General features: G+C 39.2%; 1 protein-coding gene across 2 annotated transcripts in view; it reads right to left on the reverse strand.

Annotated features, from left to right (window-relative positions):
* The window catches only part of ACER3 (alkaline ceramidase 3), a 185,481-nt gene extending 167,073 nt beyond the window's left edge, over positions 1-18,408 (reverse strand). Inside the window, exon 1 of one of the 2 annotated variants that reach the window (XM_029209021.1) lies at positions 18,232-18,370. Coding sequence is in view for 1 of the 2 variants with exons in the window: in XM_029209020.1 (XP_029064853.1) it covers positions 18,232-18,334 (103 nt within the window). In the remaining variant the exon portion in view is untranslated. Of the gene's footprint in view, positions 1-18,231 lie in introns of both variants that reach the window. The other variant, XM_029209020.1, reaches the window with a different exon arrangement.
* Positions 18,409-26,023: the final 7,615 nt, after the last annotated feature.

Here is a 26,023-nt window from a genome sequence, read left to right on the forward strand (position 1 = left end):
CATGAAAAGGAACGAAATTGGGTCATTTGTAGAGACGTAGATGGATCTAGAGACTGTCATACAGAGTGAAGTAAGTCAGAAAGAGAAAAACAAATATCTTATATTAACACATATATGTGGAACCTAGAAAAATAGTACAGATGAACCGGTTTGCAGGGCAGAAATTGAGACACAGATGTAGAGAACAAACGTATGGACACCAAGGGGGGAAAGGGGCAGGAGTGGGCGTGGTGGTGTGATGAATTGGGCAATTGGGATTGACATGTATACACTGATGTGTATAAAATTGATGACTAATAAGGGCCTGTTGTATAAAAAAATAAATAAAATAAAATTCAAAAATTGAAAAAAAAAAAAAGAAATCAGACTGTCAGACTAGACCAGAAAGAAAAAAAGAAAAGAAAGAGAGAGAGAGAGAGAGACAACTGTAAGCAACTACAAGAAAAGCACTTTAAATGTAAAGATACAGAGAGGTTAAAATTAACAGGATAAAAAAGAAGTACTATGCCAATGCAAATTATAAGAAAGATGAATGGCTACATTAATATCAGGCAAAAGAGACTTCAGAACATAGCATATTGCCAGAGAAAAAGGACATTTCACAATGATAAAGGGTGAATACCTCAAGATTACATGACAATCCTGAAGTGTATATGCCTAAGAATGTAGCATCAAAACATATAAGAATAGAAAGGAGATATAGAAAAATATACTACTAAAGTTGTAGTATAGTATTGGTGATCCAATACTCTTCTTAATAATTAACAGAAATAGACAGAAATATCAGTAAATATACAGAAGACTTGAACAACACTAGCAACCAATTTGACCTGACTATTATAGAATACTACATGCATAAACAGAATATATATCCTTTTCAAATCCATGTGGAACATTCACCAAGTGAAACATGTGACAAGCCATAAAACAAGCCAATAAGTTTAAAAGAATTTAAATTAAAAATATGTTTGAGGGACTTCCGTGGTGGTCCAGCGGTTAAGAATCCACCTTCCAATGCAGGGGACGCGGGTTCAATCCCTGGTCGGGGAACTAAGGTCCCACATGCCGCAGGGCAATTAAGCCCACACACCGCAGCTACTGAGCCCGCACACTGCAACTAGAGAAGCCCATGCACCACAACGAAGAGCCCACGCGACACAACCAGAGAGAGAAGCCCGCACATCGCAACTAAGACCCAACACAGCCAAAAATTAAATAAATAAATACTTTCTTAAAAAATAAAAATATGTTTTCTGAACATAATGAAATTAAACTAGAAATCACTAACAAAAAGATACCTTGCAAATTCCAAATATTTGGTAATTAGACAACACACTTCTGTATAACCTATAGTTTATTTCTACTTCCCCTGTGATTTCTTCTTTAACCTATGGGTCATGTAAAAGAAATCACAGGAAGAATGGAAATAAAGCATATTAAAATGTGTTGACACACAGCTATAGAGTGCTAAGAGTGAAATTTATAACTATAAATGATTCTAATTTTTTAAAATAAGGTCTAAAATTAGTGTTCTAAGCTTCTATCTCATGAAACTAAAAAAATAATAAATTGAATAAAAAATAAGTAAAAGAAAAAAGAATAGAATAAGAAAAAAGTAGAGAAAATTAACATAGCAAGAAGTTGTACCTCTGACATGATTAATAACATTTAATAAACCACTAAGATGATTAATCAACAAAAAAAGAGAGAATACACAAATTACCAATATGAGGAATGAAAGAGCAGAGATCACCTTAGAGTCTACAGACATTAAAAGACCAATAAGAGAACATCAGAAAATTCAGCAATTTACATAAAATAAATTTCTTGAAAAATACAACCTATAAAAAACTGACAAAAGAAACATAATGGAAAACAAAATTATAGACCAGTCTCTCTCATGAACAAAGATACAAAATCCTTAACAAAAATACAGTTGACCCTTGAGCAACCCTGGGGTTAGGGAAGCCAACCCTCCAAGCAGTTGAAAATCTGAGCATAACTTTACTCCGCACTCTGCACCCATGGGCTCCATATCAGTGGGTTCAACCAACCATGGATCATGTAGTACTGTAGCACATATTCACTGAAAAAAATCCCTGTATAAGTGGACTTGCACAGTTCAAACCCATGTTGTTCGTGGGGCAACTGTACTGGCAAATCAAACCCAGATATAGATTTATAGATATAGATATGGATATGGACATGGACATAGACAGAGATAGAGAAGGAGAGATAGAGATGCTAATACAGCATGTCCAAATGGGCCAGGAAAGCAAAGTTGGTCCAACATTAAAAAAATCAATCAATTGACTTCATCATATTAACAGAAAGGACAAAATCACTTCAACAGGTATAGAATAATATTTGACAAAATTCAATACCCACTCATGATAAAACTCAAGCAAGTCAGGAAAAGAAAAGAATTTCCTCAACCAAGAAGTCCTACAAAAAATCTACAGCTTACCTAATAATAAAAAACCCATCATATCTAATAATAAAATATTTAATGCTTTCCTCCTTAAATTAAAAAATAAAAATAAAAATGGCAAAGCTGTTTGCTCATATCACTTCTACTCAACAATGTACTGGAAGGTCCTAGCCAGTACAGTATGGGAAGAAAAATAATGCATAAAGATTACTGAAATGGATGAAGCGAAACTTTCTATTCATAGATTACATGATTATTTACTTAGTGACAAAAAATTAATAAGTTTAGCAAGGTAGAAGATATAAGGATGATGACAAAAATCAATTTAAATATCTATGCTAGCAATAGAGAAACAATGAGAAAAATGAAATTTTAAAAATATAATGTATAAGAACATCAAAAAATATAAAGTACTTAGAAATAAATTTAACAAGATGTTTAAGACCTCTACAATGAAAACTACTGAGAAAAATTAAAGGAGACCTACATAAATGGAGAAATATAACATGGTGGATTGTAAGACTCATATTTTTAAGACGTCTGTTTCCCCAAGATGATTTATAATATGATACAATCCCAGTAGGCTTTTAAAATAAAAATTGATGTATTATCTATTTTATATAACAGATTACCTCAAAACTTAGCAGCTTAAAACATCAGACATTTATTATGTCACATAATTTCTGAGAGTCAAAAATATGGAAACAGTTCAGACTCAGGATCTCCCATGGGAATGTAGTCAAAATGTTGGCCAGCTCCAAAGTCATCTGAAGGCCTAAATGGAGCTGGAAGGTCAACTTTCGAGATGGCTAATTCACCTGTCTGTTGGCTGGAGGCCTCAGTCCCTCATCACATAGACCTTTCATGACATGAGGGCTGTCTTCCCCCAGAGTGAGTGATCCAAGAAAGAGGCCAAGAGGGAAGCAGTCATGCCTTTTATAACCTAGTATCCAAAGTTTCATCACATTACTTCTAATTTATTTTATTAGAAGCAAGGTACTAAATTTGGACCACACTCAAGGGGAAGGTAATTAAGTTCTACAGAGAAATAGCAAAGTGCACATCTTTTAAAACCACCATAATAGACAAGCTGATTCAAAAATTTATATGAAAATGCATAAGACCTAAATATCCAAAACAATATTTTAAAAGAACCAAGTTGGAAGATTTATAGTAGTTGATTTCAAGGTCCACTATAAAGCTATATATATCAAGACTCTGTGGTAATGGCATAAGGATATGCAAATAGATCAACAGAGCAGAGAGCCCAGAAATAGACATACATGTACAGCTCACTGATTTTTGACAAAAGAGCAAAAGCAATCCAATGGCGGGGGGGGGGAATGTTTTTTCAGCAAATAACGTTGTAACAACTGGACATGCATATGAGAAAAAAATAAACTTCAATCCCTACCTCATACCATATATACAATGAATTTGAGATGGATATAGACCTAAATATCAAGCTATAACTATAAAACTTCTATAAGAGAATATGGGAAAATACCTTTATAATCTGAGGGTAGACAGAAGTTTTTCTAAACGGGATAAGGAAAGCAATAACTATATAAAAAAAAGATAAATTAGACTCCATAAAAATTTTAAACTTCTCCTCATTAAAAGATACTTTTTAGAAAATGAATAGACAAAACATAGACAGGGAGAAAACAGTCACCAAACATCCATCTGATAAAAGGACTTATGTCCAGAATATATAAGGAAACTTGCAACTCAATAATAAAAAGACAACCCGGGGGCTTCCCTGGTGGTGCAGTGGTTGAGAATCTGCCTGCTAATGCAGGGGACACGGTTTCGAGCCCTAGTCTGGGAAGATCCTCCATGCCGCGGAGCAACTAGGGCCGTGAGCCACAACTACTGAGCCTTGCGCGTCTGGAGCCTGTGCTCTGCAACAAGAGAGGCCAAGATAGTGAAGAGGCCCACGCACCGCGATGAAGAGTGGCCCCCGCTTGCCGCAACTAGAGGAAGCCCTCGCACAGAAACGAAGACCCAACACAGCCAAAAATAAATATAAAAATAAATAAATTAATAAATTAATTAAAAAGATTTAAAAAAAAGACAACCCGGGCTTCACTGGTGGCACAGTGGTTGAGAATCTGTCTGCCAATGCAGGGGACATGGGTTCAAGCCCTGGTCCGGGAAGATCCCACATGTCGCGGAGCAACTTAGCCCGTGTGCCACAACTACTGAAGCCCACGCACCTAGAGCCTGTGCTCCGCAACGAGAAGCCACCGCAGTGAGAAGCCCGCACACTGCAATGAAGAGTAGGCCCTGCTCACCACAACTAGAGAAAGTCTGCGTGCTGCAACGAAGACTCACCGCAGCCAAAAATAAAATTAATTTTAAAAATAAAAAGACAACCCAACTTTTTTTAATGGGCAAAAGATCTGAAAAGACAATATACAAAAGAAGATATACGAATGTCCAAGAAGCACATGAAAATGTGCTCAGCATCTTTAGTTATCAGTAAATGCTAATTAAAATCACAATGAGGGCTTCCCTGGTGGCACAGTGGTTGGGAGTCCGCCTGCCAATGCAGGGGACGCGGGTTCGTGTCCCGGTCCGGGAAGATCCCACACGCCGCGGAGAGGCTGGGCCCGTGAGCCATGGCCGCTGGGCCCGTGCGTCCGGAGCCTGTGCTCCGCAACGGGAGAGGCCACAGCAGTGAGAGGCCCGCGTACCGCAACAAAATAAAAAAAAAATCACAATGAGATGCCACTATACACACTCCAGAATAGATAAAATTAAAAAGCATGGCAACGCTAAATGTCCTTGAGTGTGTGGAGCACCCAAAACTTCCATGATGAGAATGAAAAGTTACATCACTTTGGAAAAAAGTCTTGCAGTCCCTTAAAAAACTAAACATAAACTAACTCTATGACCTGGTAATTCCACTTCTATGAATTTACCCAAGAAAGATGAAAAATATATGTTCACAAAAAGACTTGAATAAGAATGTTCATAGCAGCTTTATTCATAATAGGCAAAAACGGAAACAGTCCTAGTATCAATAGGTAAATGGATAAACTAACTATAGTATATTCATATAATGAAATACTACTCAGCAATAAAAAGGAACAAACTACTGATTCAACAGCAGGACAAATCTCATTTCTCATAGACACGAATCTTAAATGGACTAATAAAGATTTGTTTCTAATTTTAACTTCTAATATAGTAAATACCAATAGACTTAACTCACAAAGTTCTCCAGGGTTCTCAATAATTTTAAATGTGTACAGGGGTCATAAGACCAAAAAGTCTGAGAACCTCTGATCTAATAAAAGTTGAATATAGACATGCTCTACAATCTAATAATTATACTCCTAAATATATACAGACACTCTTACACTTGTGTGTACCAGAAGATGTACAAGAATGTTCATAGCATTATTTGTAATATCAAACACCTGGAAACAGCAAAACATCCAACGACTGAAGAATGGATAAATCAATATATTCATACAGTGAAATTCTAAACAACAGTAAGAAAAAAAATGAACTACCTAACCTATCAACGTAGATAATTCTCAGGAACATGAATGATACTAAGGACCACAATTTGAGTGAAAAAAACAAGTTGCAGAAGAACGTATATATAGTAAAATTCCACTCACATAAAATGTAAAACAAGCAAACCTAAACTGTATTTTCTAGGAATGCTTAAGTGGTAAAAGACTAGGAAATGAAACACTAAATTAAGGATAGTGGTTATCTCTGAAGAAAAAGAAAGAAGATGGGATGAGGGAAGGGCACATAGGGGGCTGAATGTTTACCCAATGATGGCTGCTCTTAACCAAAGAATAGTCCTCCTTTATCAAGGTCATAATTCTCTTCAATTGTCAAGCTTTAAATTGGACATTCCTAGAATAGTGAGAACAAAGAATATCCATTTGATTGGCAAGCCTAATTGAATCAACTCCAGTGATCAACAGATCAACAGAATATCAGACAACAAAGCCAGACTGCCCTCACATCTACTTTAAAAAAGCATGTGTGTACATGGGGACAACTTATGGAATGGGAGAAAATATCTGCAAACAATGCAACTGACAAGGACTTAATTTCCAAAATATATAAACAGCTCATACAACTCAATATCAAAAAAACAAACAACCCAATCAAAAAATGGGCAGAAGACCCAAACAGGTATTTCTCCAAAGAAGACATACAGATGGCCAATAGGCACATGAAAAGATGCTCAACATCACTAATTATTAGAGAAATGTAAATCAAAACTACAATGAGGGGCTTCCCTGGTGGCGTAGTGGTTGAGTGTCCGCCTGCCGATGCAGGGGACGCGGGTTCGTGCCCCGGTCCGGGAAGATCCCACATCCCGCGGAGCAGCTGGGCCCGTGAGCCATGGCCACTGAGCCTGCACGTCCAGAGCCTGTGCTCCGCAACGGGAGAGGCCGCAACGGTGAGAGGCCCGCGTACCGCAAAAAAAAAAAAAAAAACTACAATGAGGTATCATCACCTCACACCAATCAGAATGGCCATCATCAAAAAGTCTACAAATAATAAATGCTGGAGAGGGTGTGGAGGAAAAGGAACCCTCCTACACTGTTGGCGGGATCGTACAATAAATTGGTGCAGCCACTGAGGAGAACAGTATGGAGGTTCCTTAAAAACCTAAAAATAGGGTTACCATATAATCCAGAGTCCCACTCCTGCGCATATATCCAGAAAAGACAAAAACTACCACAATGTTCATAGCAGCACTATTTACAACAGCCAAGACATGGAAGTAAACTAAATGTCTAGGTATCTACCTATGAGAAATGAAAATATATATCCACAAGAAGACCTGTACAAGAATGTATATCACAGCTTTATTGGTTACCAAAACCTGAAAACAGCCAGGTGTGCATCAACAGGAAAATAGATAAACTATGTTACATTCATACAATGGAATACTAATTGGCAATAAAAAGGAACTACCAACACATGCAACAACATGAATATCAAAAATACTATGTGAGTGAAAGAAACCTGACACCAAATAGTAAATATTATATAATTCTACTCACATGCAGTCCTAGAATGAACAAATCTAATTTATGGTGAAGAAAAAAATCAGAACAGATAGTTGCCCTGGAGACAAGAGGGAAGGTGAAGGTGAGAATTACAGAGAAGGGGCATGAGGAACTTTCATGTTTGACAGGTAAAGTTCTCTATCTTGATAGGGGTTTTCGTTATGCATATAAATGCACTTCTTAAAATTCAGCAAATACACACGATTTGTGCATTTACATTGAATACAAATTTTACATCCAAAGAAAAAACAGAGAATTGAACTTTAATGATATGTATGTTGAAATATTTAGAGGGAAAGTATACAGATGTCTGCAATTTACTTTAAAATGTATCAAAAAATAAAATGAATTGATAGAGGAATGGATAAATAGATATATGATTAAAAAAAGTACTGTATACTAAAATGTTATTGGTAGGATTTAGGCAATAGGTGAATGGATAATCACTGCAAAATTCTTCTAACTTTGCTGTACATGTGAAAATATTCATTAAAAAAAGGGGCTTTTCATGCCATATTTACTATTTGGCCTTTATCCTTCAGTCAATAGAAAATCTTCAAATGGAAAGAGAAGAAGCACCTAATTCTGTAAGGAGTAATCAGTCAAGGTTTAAAGAGGTATCCACTGACTGGGAATGCAGCTACAAATGACAAGGGAACAGCAGATGCAAAAGCAATCGGGTTAAGGTTGTGCGGCACACTAGATACTCCAACTGACCTTTCCACTGAAAACATCTAAAAATTCTGGTATATTCAAAATATTCAAATAAATGAAACGAAGAAGGAAGAAAGGGAAGAGGGGTGAAGGGAGGGGAAGTCCACCAAGGTGAGGGGTCAGATAGGAGACCTCCCCAAATAAAGGTTTAACTTCCCTACCCCAATCCCTAAACTCAGTGTTTGCTCTTACAGCCTTTCAACTGTTTAAATGAGGCCCACTCACATTACTGAGGGTAATCTTCACTTAAAGTCAACTGACTGTAGGTGTTAACCACATTTACAAGATTCCTTCAGAGCAATACCTAGATCAGTATTTGATTAAGTAACTGGATACTGTAGCCAAGCCAAGTTCACACATAAAACTAACCATCACAGATAAGAAGGTCACAACTATAACAAAGTAGTATTTATTTTTTAAACTTATCTTGACTAGATTCCAATTCGACTTTTATTGAGCACCTAGTATTTGCCAGGCACTTCCCTGTGCATTTTCACATGTATCATGCCATTTAATTCTCACAACCCTACCAGATATTCATTGTTCTCATTTTATAGAAAATAAACTGGTACAAAGAATGATTAAGTGATTTGCCCAAAGTCACAATGTTCAATGGAGCAAAGTTCAGAGAGGATTCTGATTCTGACTTCAAGTCATTATGTCAGGTACTTTCCCCACAGGAAAGCATGTAGGGTTTCATGTCACCATAAACTGCTTTTGCTGTCTCTTTTGGGCTCAATCATTTTTCTGGGTCCTAAAATGTTTCTTCATGCCCTTATTTTTTTTTTGTGGGGGGGGGCTGCATTGGGCCTTCGTTGCTGCGTGCGGGCTTTCTCCAGTTGTGGCGAGCGGGGGCTACTCTTCGCTGTGGCGCGCGGGCTTCTCATTGCGGTGGCTTCTCTTGTTGCCGAGCACGGGCTCTAGGCGCGCGGGCTTCAGCAGTTGTGGCTCCCGGGCTCCAGAACGCAAGCTCAGTAGTTGTGGCGCACGGGCCTAGTTGCTCTGCGGCATGTGGGAGCCTCCCAGACCAGGGCTCGAACCCGTGTCACCTACATTGGCAGGCAGACTCCCAACCACTGCGCCACCAGGGAAGCCGCCCTTACGTATTTATTATAAAACACTCTTTGTTGCACTACCGAAAACTCTCCGGGTGAGTGTTTTTTTCCGCCCACTATGAAACAGTTGGCAAAGGAACAAGGGTAGAACCCCAAAATCAAATAAACAACTTAAAATTTCAACCTGAAATAATAGTGTACTGGACAAAACTTTAAATGTTTACTATTCTCTGTATTCCAGTTAGTAAAGTTGCCCAAATTACAATTTGAGGTATTTGTTCTCCTTATTTACCCATACATCAATTACTGTTCCACTAAAATAAGTAAATAGGGACTTCTCTGCCGGTCCAGTGGTTAAGACTCTGCGCTTCCACTGCAGGGGGCATGGGTTCGATCCCTGGTTAGGGAACTAAGATCCCCCACATGATGCACGGCGCAGCCAAAAAAATAAAAAATAAAAATAAATCATTTCTTCCAACATGTGCTACCAAAGGACAATTTTTCCTAGTTAAAATCTTGGATGACCTGGGTAAATGCTAAATCAAGATTAGACTTCAAACTGTACTTAGCCTTCAAGTACGGTAGTTTCTCCTAATCTGCGGTTTCACTCTCCAAGCTTTCAAATACCCATAGTCAACTGCAGTCTGAAAATATTAAATGGAAAATTCCAGAAATAAACAATTCATAAGGTTTTAACTGTGCACTGTTCTGAGCAGCATAATGAATCTTGCAACGTCCTGCTCTGTCCCACCTAGGATCCTCAGCCGTCAACATCATCTGCTCCCGACATCCAACCATCCACATCATTACGGCTCAATGATCCAGGATCACCCAAAGCAAATGAATCTCCTTCTCTGCATAATCAGAAGTTAATAGTAGCCTAACACTAGATCACAATACCTTCTCATCATGTAGGCATTTTATCATCTCAGATTATCACAACAATAAGGGTAAGTACAGTACAATATTTTGAGAGAGACCACATTCACATAACTTTTATTACAGTATATTGTTATAACTGTTCTATTTTATTATTAGCTGTTATTAATCTCTTACTGCGCTTAATTTATAAATTAAATTTTACCATAGGTATGTATATATAGGAAAAAACACAGTACATACGGTTGACCCTTGAACAAAACAGGCTAGAACTGTGCAGATCCACTTACAACTAATTACTAACTATAGACCAAAGTCTGAAAGATAGTTTGGTTTGAGCTTCGCTTAGGTATTGGGAACAAATGGAAAGAAAACTGTTTCTAAAATGAAAATGTAACATGTTCAATTTTAAATTCAATTTAGCTCATTACCCAGAACAATCATTTTCAAACTTCAGTTCACATGCAGTATTTTTGGCCTGTTACTGCTGGGAGCAGGGTGGAGGAGGGGGGTAGTGATCAACACCTAACTTGATTTTCAAGTTAGAAACCTAGGTTCCAGTACCAGCCCTGTGATCCTGAACAAGTCACTTATCCTTTTGAACCTGGTTCCTTACATAGAAACAGTGATAACGCTTACACCCCATAGGAAAAAAAGAATTAACAGTGTTTTTTGAACTATAAAGTCTTGCTTCTCCAAGTATAATCTCCAGACCAACAGCACTGGAGTCATCTCATAGCTTATAAGAAATGCAGAATCTAAGGCCACATTCCAGACCTACTGCACTGGAATATGAATGTTAACAAGACCTCCAGGGAATTCACATGCACATTAAAATCTGAGCAGAACTACTATAAAGCACTCTACAGACGTTAGGTATCTTCACCATAAAAAAAAAATAGTTAATTAGGAGCTCTTGTTGTTGTGAGGAAGCCCTATGACCTGGTAACCCATTAACAATATGACATCAACAATATCTGACATCATCCTCCTCGGCTCTACTATTTCCCATACTGAGAAACTACTGAACGTGGATTCTGGTCTAGGTTTCACAACTAATTGGCAAGATAATCTTGAGCAAATCGTGTCAACTCTCAAGGTCCTTCTCCTTGCATGTAAAATGAGAAGGTTAGACCACTAGTTACCAACCTGAGGTCCCTGGACGCACTGGGGTCTGAAAAAGTAGTAACGGAGGGAGGCAAGATAGTATGATAGTTCAGCGCATAGCTTTAGAATCAAATGGCCCTTGGGTCCCTTGGGCTCTGCCACTTAATAGTGTTGACCTAGGGCAAGTTACTTAAACGTCTTAAACTTTAGAAGAGTTCTTATAAGGATTATAATAAGGGTTCGTATAAGATAATATACACATAGAGCTTTGCACATAGTGTCCCATAATGTTAGCTTTTATTATTTCTATTGGCTATTTTCAGTATCTCAAAAATCATATTTATCTGAAATAAGGCTGCAATGAAATTATTATACTCTTTTGCTTTGGACTAGAATTATATCAATATATTAAGGTAATACATTACCTTATCTCATATATCTCATATGGATCAATACAGTGTAGTAACAGTGACTAGATCTCCTCTAATTGATAGTCACATGTGCCTCTGATTATTTGAAATGGGGATAAAGTACATTAATAATTATAATTTATGTAGAAATAATAAGTTACAATTTATATAAAAATAATAATAAATTCATGGAGCCCATGACAGAAAATAATAAAATGCTTCTTTCTAATGAAAAAGTTAAAATAGACACTATGTCACCATATGATCCAGAAATTCCACTTTTGGGTTGAAGAGATATTTGTACACCCATGTCACAGCCTCACTATTCACTACAGCCAAGAGGTGGAAGCAACCCATGTGTCCATCAATGGATGAATGGATAAGCAAATGTAGTGTATACATACAATGAAATATTATTCAGCCTTTGGAAAGAAGGACATTCTAACACATGCTACAAAATGCTACATAAGGACATTATGCTAAGTGAAATAAGCCAGTCACCCAAAACAAACAAAAAAACCCACTGTTGATTCCACTTATATAAATTCATAGAGACAAAAAGCAGACTGGTTGCCAGGGTCTGCGGGGGAGGAGGGAATACGGAGTTGTTAAATGGAAATGGAGTTTCAGTTTTACAAGATGAAAAGAGTTCTGGAGATTGGCTGCACAACAGTGTCAGTGTACTTAACACTACAGAACTGTACACTGAAAAATGGTTAAGACGGTAAATTTTATGTTATGTGTGTCTTTCCACAATGATTGATAAATAAATAAATACACAACCAACCAGCTAGCTAGCTGGTATGGCAGTTCTTCCAGCACTAACACTGTAAAGCCTTTATGCTTTACGTTTTTAATAAGCACCCCTTCCTTGCATTCCAAAGCACCATATACATATGTCCATCATAGCACCCGGAACAATTTACTGGCAGTCTCTGACTGTATAAATTAAATCTAAACCCTTTGGTACACTAAATTTGACCCTTCATTTGGCCTTCATTCTTCAGTGGACTTACGGTGTTTCTGAGCTATGAGTCAGAGGCAGTGATGCTTGCTCATCAATAACCCTGAGGAAAAAGACTATCTTCCTTAAGGTGACAGGATGTCACTCCACCAGCCCACAGAACCCCATGGCCGAAAGAAGCCTGAAGCACGCTCACTTCCTTGAGGCTACTATTCAGAGAAGATAGTGGGAAGGGGCCTGAAAAAACGAAAGGAAAAGGGTGCAAGGAGGTACAAGCAGCTAGATGCCTTGAGTGGCATATGTGTACGGCAGGGGCAGCTGATTAAAGCCTCTCTAGTCTTGTGCTGCCCTGGCAATGAAAGACAGACTCCTTTATCCCATCTAAGCAAATCCCATCATGAAGGTGTAAAGACTGAGGGTTGCCCTGCTTCCCTTCTGCTCAATTCCTATGAATAGGATGGGGAGAGGGGCAGCAAACCTGTGAGAAGAGACAACACCTACCTAGCTTGAATCATCCTAGCCCAAGGACAAAAGGGAGATAGCTAGATGGTCCTACCAGAAGTTACCATCCATTCTCCCCATCCATGAAAGTCTTACTAGCCAGGTTACCCCCTCAGACTGAAGTAGCTCCTATGAAACCCATAATTAGGATTTAAAAATATTTTTTAGCTTTCTGATAAATAAACCCTCCTTTATAATACATCAAATTTTAAACATTCTTCTTTCAAATACATTTTTAGGAATGCATTTCCCTTGAAAGTAGGAAATGCCTATTTGAACTTATCTGTTCATACCTCTACTGGCTTATTAGCTACCTTGAACAGAGAGACAGTCTTTGTATAGTTTTGTATTTTAAGTCAATGACAAAATAAGTTTTCAATAAATACTTGCTGAATAAATTAAACATTCTGAAAAAAAAAATTTAACCGGGTAATTCTCCCTTGAGGCCATAATTAAAACACAGAATTCCCTTCTGCTTCCCTTTAGGAAATATTTCTTCCATAAAAACGACAGCACCTGAAATTCCACTTCCTGTTACAGTGTTTCTTAGTAGAAAGAGTTGTCAGACCTATATTTGAATACCATTTCTGCCACTTAATAGCTATATGACACTGAGCAAGTTAACTTCTCTAAGACTCAGTTCTCTCACCTATAAAATGGGGATAACACCACCTACTTACTAGGAATGTTACTAGGATTAGAAATACACAAGCGGTCTTCACTTTGCAGAGCTCTAATATGCACAAATTTCAGTTACCACAGTTTCGTTAAACAATACCGATTCCCCGACAACACAATTCAAATTTCAGTTACCATAGTATATTAACTGTGAATAACTGAATAAAGTACAAACTTCACTACTAGATCTTCAATCCACAAATGACTATGTAAATAATAGAAGCACATCACGATCGGTGACTAACCAAGTCACTTCTTTTAAAGTTTGTTGGTGGATTTGACAAAATAAATTGCAAAGGAACAACAATTAGGCCGTTGGTGGACTCCTTATCAGTAACAGTAAAAGCCAGGATACAATGGAATAATATCTTCAAAGTGCTGACAGAAAAATATCTCTCTGCCTAAATTTCTAACTACAGATAAAACACCAGGGCAAAGTCTGTTGGTGTTTAGTCACTGCACATCTGTTATTCAGTTCATGTACAGACGGCAAAGCATGTAGCTGAGTTGCTTCCTTGTCTCCTGGTGATGAATGTATGTGACATGCTACAAAAATGGATAATTGAAAGGTGGAACAGGCCAACAATGATGAAAGTGCAGCAAAGAAACAAAAAGTAATAGTGTTAAGGGGGTGGGGGAGGGATGGATTGGAAGTTTAGGATTAGTAGATGCAAACTATTATATAGAGAATGGATAAACAACAAGGTCCTACGGTACAGCACAGGGAACTATATTCAATATCCTGTGATAAACCATGATGAAAAAGAATATGAAAAAGAATGTATATATGTATAACCAAATCACTTTGCTTTACAGTAGAAATTAATACAACATTGTAAGTCAACTATACTTCAATAAAATAAATTTTTTTTAAAAAGTAATAGTGTTGGAAATAAAACCCCAATCAAACATAAATGGAGTTATAGAAGAAATAACTGACCATGACAATGTTGACCCTGTTGCCACTCAAGAGACTAGATATGCAGCCAGAGGAACTTAGTGAAGGCAAACTTACCGACACAAATGAAGAAAGTGATTGTGAGAAAAGGATGAAGATGGAACAGAAGTGAACCAGCAAAACTCCGCATTAAAGGAACTCTCAGAAATATTTCACAATATTGAAAGTGCAAAGAATGCAATGTTGGAACCTGATCCAAAGTTAGAAAGGAGCATGACAATCCACCAAGGCATAGAAAAAAATACTCATTCCATATCATAAGTTACATGACAAGAAGGCAAGTACTACTCAAATTACTCTAGATAAGTTCTTCTACAAAGAAATAACACATTTTAATTCTCAATGTTTGTAATGTTTTAAATTACAGTGTACTAAATATTAGTTTTAACATTTTTTTCATTTCTCCATATATTTATGACTAAGAGGATTTACAATGTTTGACAAAAATGTGTAAAGGTCACGGAATACTCATAACTTTTCTCATTGATTATGAAGATTTCTTTGCCAGGTTTTAACTTGCATGGTCATTTGTATTGTCCCATACTACCATGCAAAGTACCTGTAACTTCTGGCACATCAAGGCACTTAGTATTTCACAACTGAAGAGAAACTGGCTACCTTTTCCCCTCATTCTTACAATCCACCCAAGCAAAAAAGGAATATGAGCTCATCTTGGATGACGTTAAGAAGACAGCGTTTCAGGTTTTTCAGTGACTGAGAACTGTTGCCATCTTTACATGCAGTTCCCCAAACCTGTCCTTAGATTACCCAAAACACACACACCCCAATGCTGAAAGATAGGCTTCCTGAATAGTTATTCAATTTGTCATCTGTGATAGTATATTAGTCATGCTTGTCTTCATCCCCTGCAGGCAGGGTCAAAACAATGAATGTGTGATAGAAGTAATATGGTATAGTAGCTTTAGAGTCAGGCCTCAACTTGAATACTACCTCTACCCCACTTTTTGCAACCTTAGATAAATTATTTGTTAGAGTTTCAATTTCCTAATCTGTGAAATAAGGATAATAATGCCTTCTTTTTGGAATTATGGTAAATATCGAAAAAGATAAGATATATGAAGTGCTTAGCAAAGTGTGGTACATAGTAAGCACTTAGATATAGCTATTATCACCATTATTATTATTCTGAATATTTCTATCATTATTGAAAATATTATAATGATGATAAAGTTGCATTTGTTTTAAACACATTATTAATCAGCCTATTTTTCAAAGATCAAGTCTCTTACTCAAAGATATGATAGACACACACCACTTGCTGGCTGAGAAGGTTGACCTCAACCTCCTCCAGATCATTTTCTCCCAAGGTACAAGTGCAAAGGGTTGCCAACACTCACGCATCCTGTTCTTGCAACCCCTGATTCCTATGTCAAAACCCTCCCTGCCGGCTGCTCAGAGTTTCCTCTTCTGAGGTCATTAAGAACTAAAGCCATTTCCCATTTCTCAGAGCTATCTGTCAGAACAGTAGTATCTTGCTGTCTCATAACTCACATGACTTAACTGTCAGTTTTCTCTTTTGATTCTAATCCCAGTTTTCTCTTTTGATTCTAATCCTTCATTCTAAACTAAGAGTCATTATTACCTATATTGACCCATAAAGCTGCAAAGGACCTAAAGGCCAACTAAAGCCAACCCCTTTTCTCTACCAAACAATTAATTCCCCCTAAAATATCCATGTAAGTTAGTTGAGCAAGGTCTGTTTGAACACTTTCAGTGACAGCAAGCCCTCTACCTCTCAAATCAACCCATTCAACGATTATAACTTTAAAATTTTCCTTACGTTGAAGCAAAATCTCTCCCCTTACAGGCAGTTTCCACCCATAGGCTCTAATTCCACATTCTAGAGAAATACAGAAAGCTTAACTGCTCTATATCACAGCCCATTCAACATTTTAAGAACCCTGAGTTTCACTCTTCCACATTACAAATTTCTAGTTCAGAAAGCACAGTTTTAAGTCCCTTCTCTCGTGGACCTCCTCTGGACCATGTATGGCCTTGCCAATGTGATCTAACAGCAAACTGATAAAGCACTTCCTTTGCCAACATTTGAGCTGCCGAGTAATTATACTACGAATGTACCCCTTTGCCCATATTCATCCATTATTATATAAAAATTATTAATTTAAACTAGTAGTTCAGGAAAAGTAACTCCCAGCCTAAATCACAGTTTAAAGGGAATAGTACTGAAAGTCTTAAAAACTACCAAAACAGTTCTCTTTTCTTTTCTTTTTTAATCCTAGCCAATTACTGGGAATGCAATAAAGTAGGATCAGCTGGCATGAAAGTCTTGCCTCTTTCCTACAAAGCCAAACACATGTCTGGGACAAAGACCCAACAATGGAAAGGTTAGCTAAAAAAGAGTTTTGCTTCATGTCCTGAGAAAGTTGAGCCAATTCAAAGAAGGCAGTAATAGTGAGTCAAAAAATATCCTCTGTACCTTGCCAGAAGCAGGTACCTGAAGAAGGATCAAATGCTGTGCTCTCAAAACTTGACCACAGTAAACTACAGAAAGAGAAGTGGCAGATTTTTCCTGTTCCTAGCCTGGAAGGAACAATCATCTGGGGAAATACACACACACAGCACCCAAGGGGCCAGTCAGGGGCAGCAGCTGGAGGAGAATTCTTCCCCAAGTCCTCAGAAGAACCTTAACCTTCGTCAGGTAGTCGGAGAGGAGGCAGGGTGGAGTAGGGACTTGATCCCTTGTGCTCTTAGGAACCTGGCACGAGCCGGAAGGTACAGACCAGATGCTGCCTTCTGCTCCTGGTGCAAGGAGACAGCTGAATGATCGTACTCAGAAAGGAGGTGATCGCTGGTACCCGAAGATATCCTGGGTGAGACTGGGCTGGCGGTTAAGGGTTGGGGGTCGGTATCTGAGACCGGGAAAACCGTTCCCTGGAGGTGACCGAAGGAGGACTCACAGGAACAGAGAACGAGGAAGGGAAAGACCGCGTTTTCACGTATTTGGGGGAAGACTGAGCTAGGACCTGTTCCCTTCTCCTGTGCCCTTGCGATGAAGGTGGTGGCAGCAACAGTAGGCGCAGGTGTCCCGGGCCCTTATTCAAATTAGCAGAGTCCCCCACTGTCCCAAGCTCTACTCGGGCAGCCCCCACTTGCCCCTCAGGCAGCGAAATCCCCATTCCCAACCCTGCCCCTCAGGCTTCCCCTAAGGTTCAGCAGGGGCTCTCCACATCTCTTCCGCCCCCCAACCTCGAGGCCCCCCTCAACCCGTCCAGACCGGCCCTCCTCACCCGCCACACTGGATTCCCCTAGCTGCTGCCTTCCTCCGCAGCATTCCCGTTCCTGTCCCCTGGCCCGGTCTCCCCACGCCACCTCCCCCGGCCAGGCCCCGTGCCTCCCCCGGCGGCCAGGTCCGCCCTGTCCCTTCCTCACGCGGCGTCTCCCCTTCAGACCGGCGCCCTCCCTCCCTCGCTGCCGCCTCAGGCCGGCACCCGCACTCACAGAACTCGGCGATGTACCAGGTCACCGTGTAGTTCTCCTCGCACCAGTCCAGCGTGGAGGTCGTGGGGCCCCAGTAGCCCTCGCGGTCTCCGGCCGGAGCCATAGCGTGCGCCGCCGCCGCCGCCCAGGCGCTCCGCTCGTTGCGCTTGGTTCCGCGGATTCCCAGGCCGGCTCTGGCCCTGCTGGCGCGCTAACCTCGCGCTCCACCCGCTCTCCCTCCCCGAGGGGCGGGGCCCAGTGCCGTCAGAGACCCGCCCGGCCGGAGACCCCGCCCACCGCGGCCGGCGCAGGGCCCAGCCGGAGGGCGCCAGGACTGCCCTGCCCCCTCCTTCCCAGGGAAGGGGTGTGAGCTGGGCCACCGGCCCCGCCTCGACACGCCCTTGACTGTGGGTTGGGCGTTCCTGACATCCCCGAGGCTGTTTTCTATCTGGATGCTTGAGCTTCAGTGTGTGTGCGGCGGGGGGTTGATTTTACTGCGGCGGGGGTGGGATGAAGTCTTCAATCAAGCCCTGGCTTGATGAAACCAGTGCAGAGAGGCACCACAGTGTCTTTCTTCGGCCGCAGGCCTGAAAAGGAGCTCAGAAACCGAAAACTCCCAGCCCCACTGGGGACTCCCAGGAAATAATAATTTTCTGATAAAGGTAATAAGTGTCACCTGGGAACAAAGGGAAAGGGCAACAAACCCCGGGCCGAGCAAAAAGAAGGAGGGGGGGGACTTAGGGATCCTAAAAAACAGTGCAGCCAGAGCACTAAAGCAGAGTTTACCTGCTTCCGTTTGGGCTTCCAAGCTTAGAAGTTTCTACCTTCTAGCAATCTATAATTGTGTCCTACTCTTAAGGCAACCAACAGCCTCCCCTACTACCAGCCTCAAGACCCTAATACTACACAGAGCTGCTGGAAGGATCTTTTTAAAACACAAATGCAACCGCCCCCTGCCCCTTGTGTTCAGTTACACCAAACTCTTCCCTAGCTCAGAATGTGCAGGGTCCACTCCCATCTTCCTGCCTTTGCTCCTGCAGTTCAGCTGGGACTGCCTGCCTTCCTCTCTTCTCCATTTAGCTAATTTCCACTGGTCCTTTAGAATCCAACTTCCTGAAACCCTCCCTGACTCTCACCCCCAAGAGCTCCCTTGACCTTTGTTCACATCCTCCAGTGATAGATACATCCTGATCTGAAAGTTTGATTTCCATTCTTTGTGGTCCTAACACCCAGAACTCCACCTGACCAAGCAGTTTGAAATGAAGAGTATAGTTAAGGGTGACACAACTGCTATTTTCTAAAGAAATAAGTCAATTAAGGTGTAATTGAAGGTAAAAAAAAAAACGAGAGATGAGGCACCCACACAGCCTCTCTACAAAGTGACCCTACCGGATGACAGGCAGAACCTTTACTTGCAGGGTGCAAATCCTAGGAATAGAGGCTGTGTTTTAATAGAAATAGTGGGATATCGAAATTTTTCTTTTGAACAGCCGACATTGAGCTTCTGCTATGTACCCTGCCTTTGGCTGAGTGCTAGGAACACATGGAGGTCAACAGTAAAGATTCAAGATGGCAGTCTCCGGAGAGAATAAAATTGAGGTGTGGGAAAACTTCTATTTCTAGTCATTTTTTATCTTGTTCTCTAAAATTTCTGTCTCATGTGTATTCTTAATATGTATATTAATCATAAGTGTATATAATTTATAAATGAATAAATATACATATATTTGTACACTCATAATGAATATGCAGAAATACATACTAAAAGTGATTTGCTGATGAGGGTGCAATAAAAACTGTAGAGACCACAACTGTAGACTGTGATAATACTTGCTAGGAGTAAAGCAAAAATTAAGGTTTTGCGGGAGCCCTTATGTGGAAAGAACCCCTAACTCAGCCAAATGACTCAAAGCAGGGGATGAGGTCTTGGCTAAATTAATACCTTGTCACATCAACAGTTACAGGGAGGTGGGACCTACCATGACCAGGACAAAATTTAGAGGAGAAAAATTAATTTTTCTCACCAAGGCAAAAGGTGCACTGCAGTAGTATCACTCAGAAAACACAAATGTATTTCATAGGTCCTTCAGCAATGTCTGTCCTCCTTTCTCTCTTTTCTAAAAAACTACCCCCCGCCAGTATAAATGCAATGCATGGAAATGTAAGGAACCCAGAACAGCCAAAGCTATCTCGAAAAAGAACAAAATTGGAGGACTTACACTTCCCGATTTCAACACTTAATACAAACCTACACTAATCAAGACAGTGTAGTACTGGCATAAGGATAAACATGTAGATCAATGGAATAGAACTGAGACTCGAGAAATAAAAACTGTAAATTTATGGTGAGTTGATTCTCAACAAGGATGCCAAGGGAACGAATAGTCTTTTCAACAACTGGTGCTGTGACAACTGGATATCAATATGCAAAAGAATTAAATTAGATTGCTTCCTGCCATAATAAACAAAATTTAACTCAAAATGGATCATAGACTTACATGTACGAGCTAAAACTATAAACTCTTAGAAGTTTATATAAAAGTAAATCTATTGTGTAACCTAGGGTTAGACAATAGTTTCTTTTATAAATACCAAAAACACAGGTGACAAAAGAAAAAGTAGATGAACTGGACTTCAACAAAATTTAAAACTTTTGATACAAATGATACCAAAAATAGGAGAAAACATTTGCAAATCATATATCTGATAAGAGACATATTCTGAATATATAGAGAACTCCTATGACTCAAAAAAAGAAAAATAACCCAAAAAAATGGGGAAAGCAACTGAATAGACATTTTCCCAAGCAAGATATACAAGTGGCCTATAATCACATGAAAAGATGTTCATATTTGCCATAGTAGAAATGCAAATCGAAACCACAATCAGAGACGTGGATGGACCTAGAGACTGTCATACAGAGTGAAGTAAGTCAGAGAGAGAAAAACAAATATTGTATATTAACGCATATATGTGAAATCTAGAAAAAAGGTACAGATGGACCGGTTTACAAGGCAGAAATAGAGACACAGATGTAGAGAACAAACGTATGGACACCAAGGGGGGAAAGTGGTGGAGGGGATGAATTGGGAGATTGGGATTGACATATATACACTAATATGTATAAAATAGACAACTATTAAGAACCTGCTATATAAAAAATAATTAAAATTCAAAAAAAATAACCCACCATCAGATGCTACTTCACACACACTAAGATGGCTATAATCAAAAAGACAAACAATATGGGACTTCCCTCGTGGTCCAGTGGCTAAGGCTCTGCACTCCCAATGCAGGGGCCCCTGGTTTGATCCCTGGTCAGGGAACTAGATCCCACATGCCGCAACTAAGAGTTCACATGCCACAACTAAAGTTCCCACATGCCGCAAGTAAAGATTCCCCATGCCGCAATGAAGATCCTGCGCGCTGCAACTAAGACCAGGTGCAGCCAAATAAATAAATAAATAGACAAACTAACAATTGTTAACAAAGATATGGAGAAATTAGAACACTCATACATTGATGGTATGTAAAATGATGCATCCACTTTGAAAAACAGTACCTTAAAATGCTAAGTGGAGATACCATATGACCTAACAATTCTACTTTTAGGTATATATATATATATATATATATATATATATATATAAAATTCTACTTCAAAAGACTTGAAACATATGTCCACAAAAAATGGTACAAGGATGTTCATAGCAGCATTACTCTCAATAGCCAAAGAGTGGAAACAAAGCAAATTCGATCAACTGATAAATGAATTAATAAAATGTGGAATATCCATACAATGGAATATTATTTGGCAATAAAAAGAAATGAAATACTGATACATGTTACAACATGGATGAGCCTAGAAAACTATGCTGCATCAAAGAAGTCAAACACTAAAGGGTACGTATTGTATGATTCTGTTTATACAAAACATCCAGAGCAGGCAAATCTATAGAATAGAAAATAAATCAGTTGTTGGCTGAGAGAGGGAATAGGAATGCAGAGTGGCTGCTAGTGGGCACACACTGGTTTCTTCGGGGATGATGAAAGTGTTCTAAAATTAGTTTGTGGTAATGGTTGCACAACTCTGTAAATATGCAACAACAAAAAAAATGAATTGTATAATTTTTTTAAATTAATTAATTTTTATTTTTGGCTATTTTGGGTCTTTGTTGCTGTGCGTGGGCTTTCTCTAGTTGCGGTCTTGGTGCAGGGGCTTCTCATTGTGGTTGCTTCTCTTGTTGCGGAGCACGGGCTCTAGGCGTGCAAGCTTCAGTAGTTGTGGCACGTGGGCTCAGTAGTTGTGGCTCATGGGCTCAGTAGTTGCAGCTCATGGGCTCAGTAGTTGCGGCTCACAGGCTTAGTTGCTCCATGGCATGTGCAATCTTCCGGGACCAGGGCTCAAACCCATGTCCCCTGCATTGGCAGGTGGATTCTTAACCACTGTGCCACCAGGAAAGTCTGAATTGTGTACTTTAAATTGTACACTAAATGTTCTAAATAGTGGAACTGTGTGGTATGTGAGTTATGTCTTAATAAAGCTTTCTTTAAAATACATTCTCATGTTGGAAAAATTAGAAAATATCCAAAAAAGTGTAAAAAATAAAGGAAATCACCTATAATCTCACCAACTAGCAATAACCATTGTCAACCTTTAAGTATATTTTCTTCAAGCATTTTATCTATGGATTCTTTTTCACATGATAGAGCTAATAATGCCTTAGTACAGCATATTTTTTCATAAACATTTCTCATGCCATTAAAGAATCCTTGTAAATATATTAATAGTTATATTCAATTTTATAGATAAACCACCATTTACTTAATTATTAAATATCCATGTTACTACTCCCTTACTTCTAGGTTTTTAGGTTATTTCCAAAGCCTATATTTATTTTTCAACTAACAAATGAGAACCCAAATTTGAAAGCTTTGAACCAGATTCCTACTGGAAACCCTTTATACTAGTTCCCAAAACAACTAAAGAAATCCCAGCTGTAATCCATTTTTTTCCACATGAGATACATTGCGCCATAACTTCATAACTGCAAAGGAAAATTTGAATCCACCAAGACTGAGTGTGTAGGCTCACCACAGATTAAACGACCTTATGATCTACAAGTTACCTCTTGGCCTCTCTAACAGTGAGACACAGTCGTGGCAGCCTATCAACACTTCCTAGCCCCCATTCATAGGGGATATTAGAGCATCACCCAAATGCAATAGACTGCAACCTGGGGACACAGCCCCAAGCCTCTCTGGGAAGAGTCTTCTGACAGCCAGCCTGGGGTGGGGCCTCTCTATGTTCCTGCAGCCCTTGGGTTTCCTTCCACCATAGCCCTTCTCACCCCTCACAGTAGTCTGTTTAGGAGTTGGTGTCCAGCCCCTGTCACATTCTACCTCCGTATCTCCCTCCAGTCCCTCACTTAGACCTGACACAGAATTGGTGCTCAGGGAATAGTCATAGAACAATAATAATAATAAGGTAACATTTATTAAACATTTAACCATGGGCCAGGCCCTGTTCTGAGTCCTTTATATACATTAACTCAGTTAAATCTTACAACAACCCTATGAGGTATTTAGATACTGTTCTTTTCCCCATTTCATAGTTAGGGACATTAAAGTACAAGGAGGTTGAGTAACTTGCCTGAATATACATGACTAGTTGGCAGCAGAGCCAGGATTTGAATTTAGGCATTCTAGCTTCAGAGCATGGGTGCTTAACAGCTATGTTAAGAAAAATTGCTAATGAATTTGTAAAATATTGAGAATGAAGCCTAACTCTGAGAATTTTATAGGAATATGGAGGGCACACATGAAGGTAAGCTCCACGAGTACAGGCATCACGTAACACCACTGTATCCCCAACATACAGTTTGATACAGATTAAGTCCTCAATGAATATGTGGTGAATGAATGACATAAAAAGACAAGGATGGAAAAGGTACAAGAGGAGAAGAATTTTTAAAGTGTTACTACATTTGTTATTTACTTTCTCTGTTTAATATAACAAGCAATACACATTCATTATGAAAAAATTAACAATGTAGATGAGGAAAAGTTTTATTATGAAATACATGATATATAAAATAATATATCACTTATATATAAAGTATCAAGAATAATAATGAAGTGAATCTTGATATAGCCACCACCCAGCTTAAGGGATAGAACTCGATTCCTTAAGCCCTTGTGTGTCCTTCTCCAATCTCATCACCTTCCTCCTTCCAGAAGCAACCACCTTCCTGAATTTTGTTTTTATCATTCCTTTACTTTTCTATATACTTTTATCACATGAATGTATCCCTGAGCATAAATTTTGTATGTTTTTGAATTTTATAAAAGTGGACTCATATAATAAGTATTCTTCTGAGATTTGCTTTTTTAAGCTCCACATTATTCTTTTAAGAGTCATCCATGTTATTCCATAAATCTGTAGTTTCTTCATTTTTAGTCTTTTATAATAAGTCTTCTGGGGAATTCTCTGGCGGTCCGGTGGTTAGGACACTGTGCTTTTACTGCTGTGGGCCAGGGTTCGATCCCTGGTCAGGGAACTAAGATCCCGCAAGCAGCATGGCCAAAAAAAAAAAAAAATTTTAATAAAAAATAAAAAAAGTCTTCTCTTGTATGACAGCCACAGTGGATTTATCCATTTTCCTGAGATGGATATAAGTTGTTTCCCATTTTTGCTATTATAACCAATTCTACCCTGAACCTTCATTTTTACAAATCTGATAGACATGTGCAAATTTTCTTTAACATGTTACCTGTGAATGGAAGTGTCTTTGCATCTTCAAATTTATTAGATAACACCAAATAGTTTTCTAAAGTGGTTGTACCAATTTACATTTCTACAATAAAATTATGTTTCATAATATAAAATGTATTTATACAAATAAAAATATAATCCACAATAAAAAATGTATATATAAAGAATCACTTGAAATTTCATCACTTGGTAGTAACCACTGATAATACTGATATTTTGGTATATAACTGGTCAAACATTTTTCTGTGTGTGTGTATGTTTTTTTGTTTCTTTTGCGGTACGCGGGCCTCTCACTGTTGTGGCCTCTCCCGTTGCGGAGCACAGGCTCCGGACGCGCAGGCTCAGTGGCCATGGCTCACGGGCCCAGCCGCTCCGCGGCATGTGGGATCTTCCCAGACCGGGACACGAACCCGTTTCCCCTGCATCGGCAGGTGGACTCTCAACCACTGCGCCACCAGGGAAGCCCATGTGTGTATGTTTTCTTAAGCCATAGACATGTATTTGTTTTGTTAAAATAGAATAAAATAATACAGATCATTTTGGAGCTTCCTGTTGTCACTTACAGTACATGATAAGCATTAAAGAATAAATGTTTTATGCACCTGCCGATGCTTTTGTTTCCAGAAACATCATTAGTGTGATCATCACTCCCAATCCCAAACTTTGAGACTTAACTGCCACTTCTATGGCTGGACCGCAAGCCCCACTATTCAGGCAGAGTTAGTGCTTCCCTCCCCTTGCTTTCTAGGTCCCTGTGCATTTTCCACACTTGGCTTCATTGCCTGTTGACTAGTTTGTACCCACAAGGCAGCTATGAGTTCCTGGAGAGAAAGGATCCTACATTCAATTTATGTTCCCAGTGCCCAGAACTGGGTCTAGCGTGTGAGCAAATCTGCAGATATTTTTCAGATTAAGTGACAAATCCACTTTTATGAAGCAACCTGAATAGCAGTTAAGGGTATTGGCTTTGGAAAGTGGCAAACATGACCTGTATCCCAAACTCACCTCTTAATAAGCTGTAATTTAACCTCTCTAAGG

The sequence above is a fragment of the Monodon monoceros genome, unplaced genomic scaffold, assembly GCF_005190385.1.
Source record: "Monodon monoceros isolate NGI ecotype Baffin Bay Population unplaced genomic scaffold, NGI_Narwhal_1 Super_Scaffold_7, whole genome shotgun sequence".
Lineage (NCBI taxonomy): Eukaryota > Metazoa > Chordata > Mammalia > Artiodactyla > Monodontidae > Monodon > Monodon monoceros.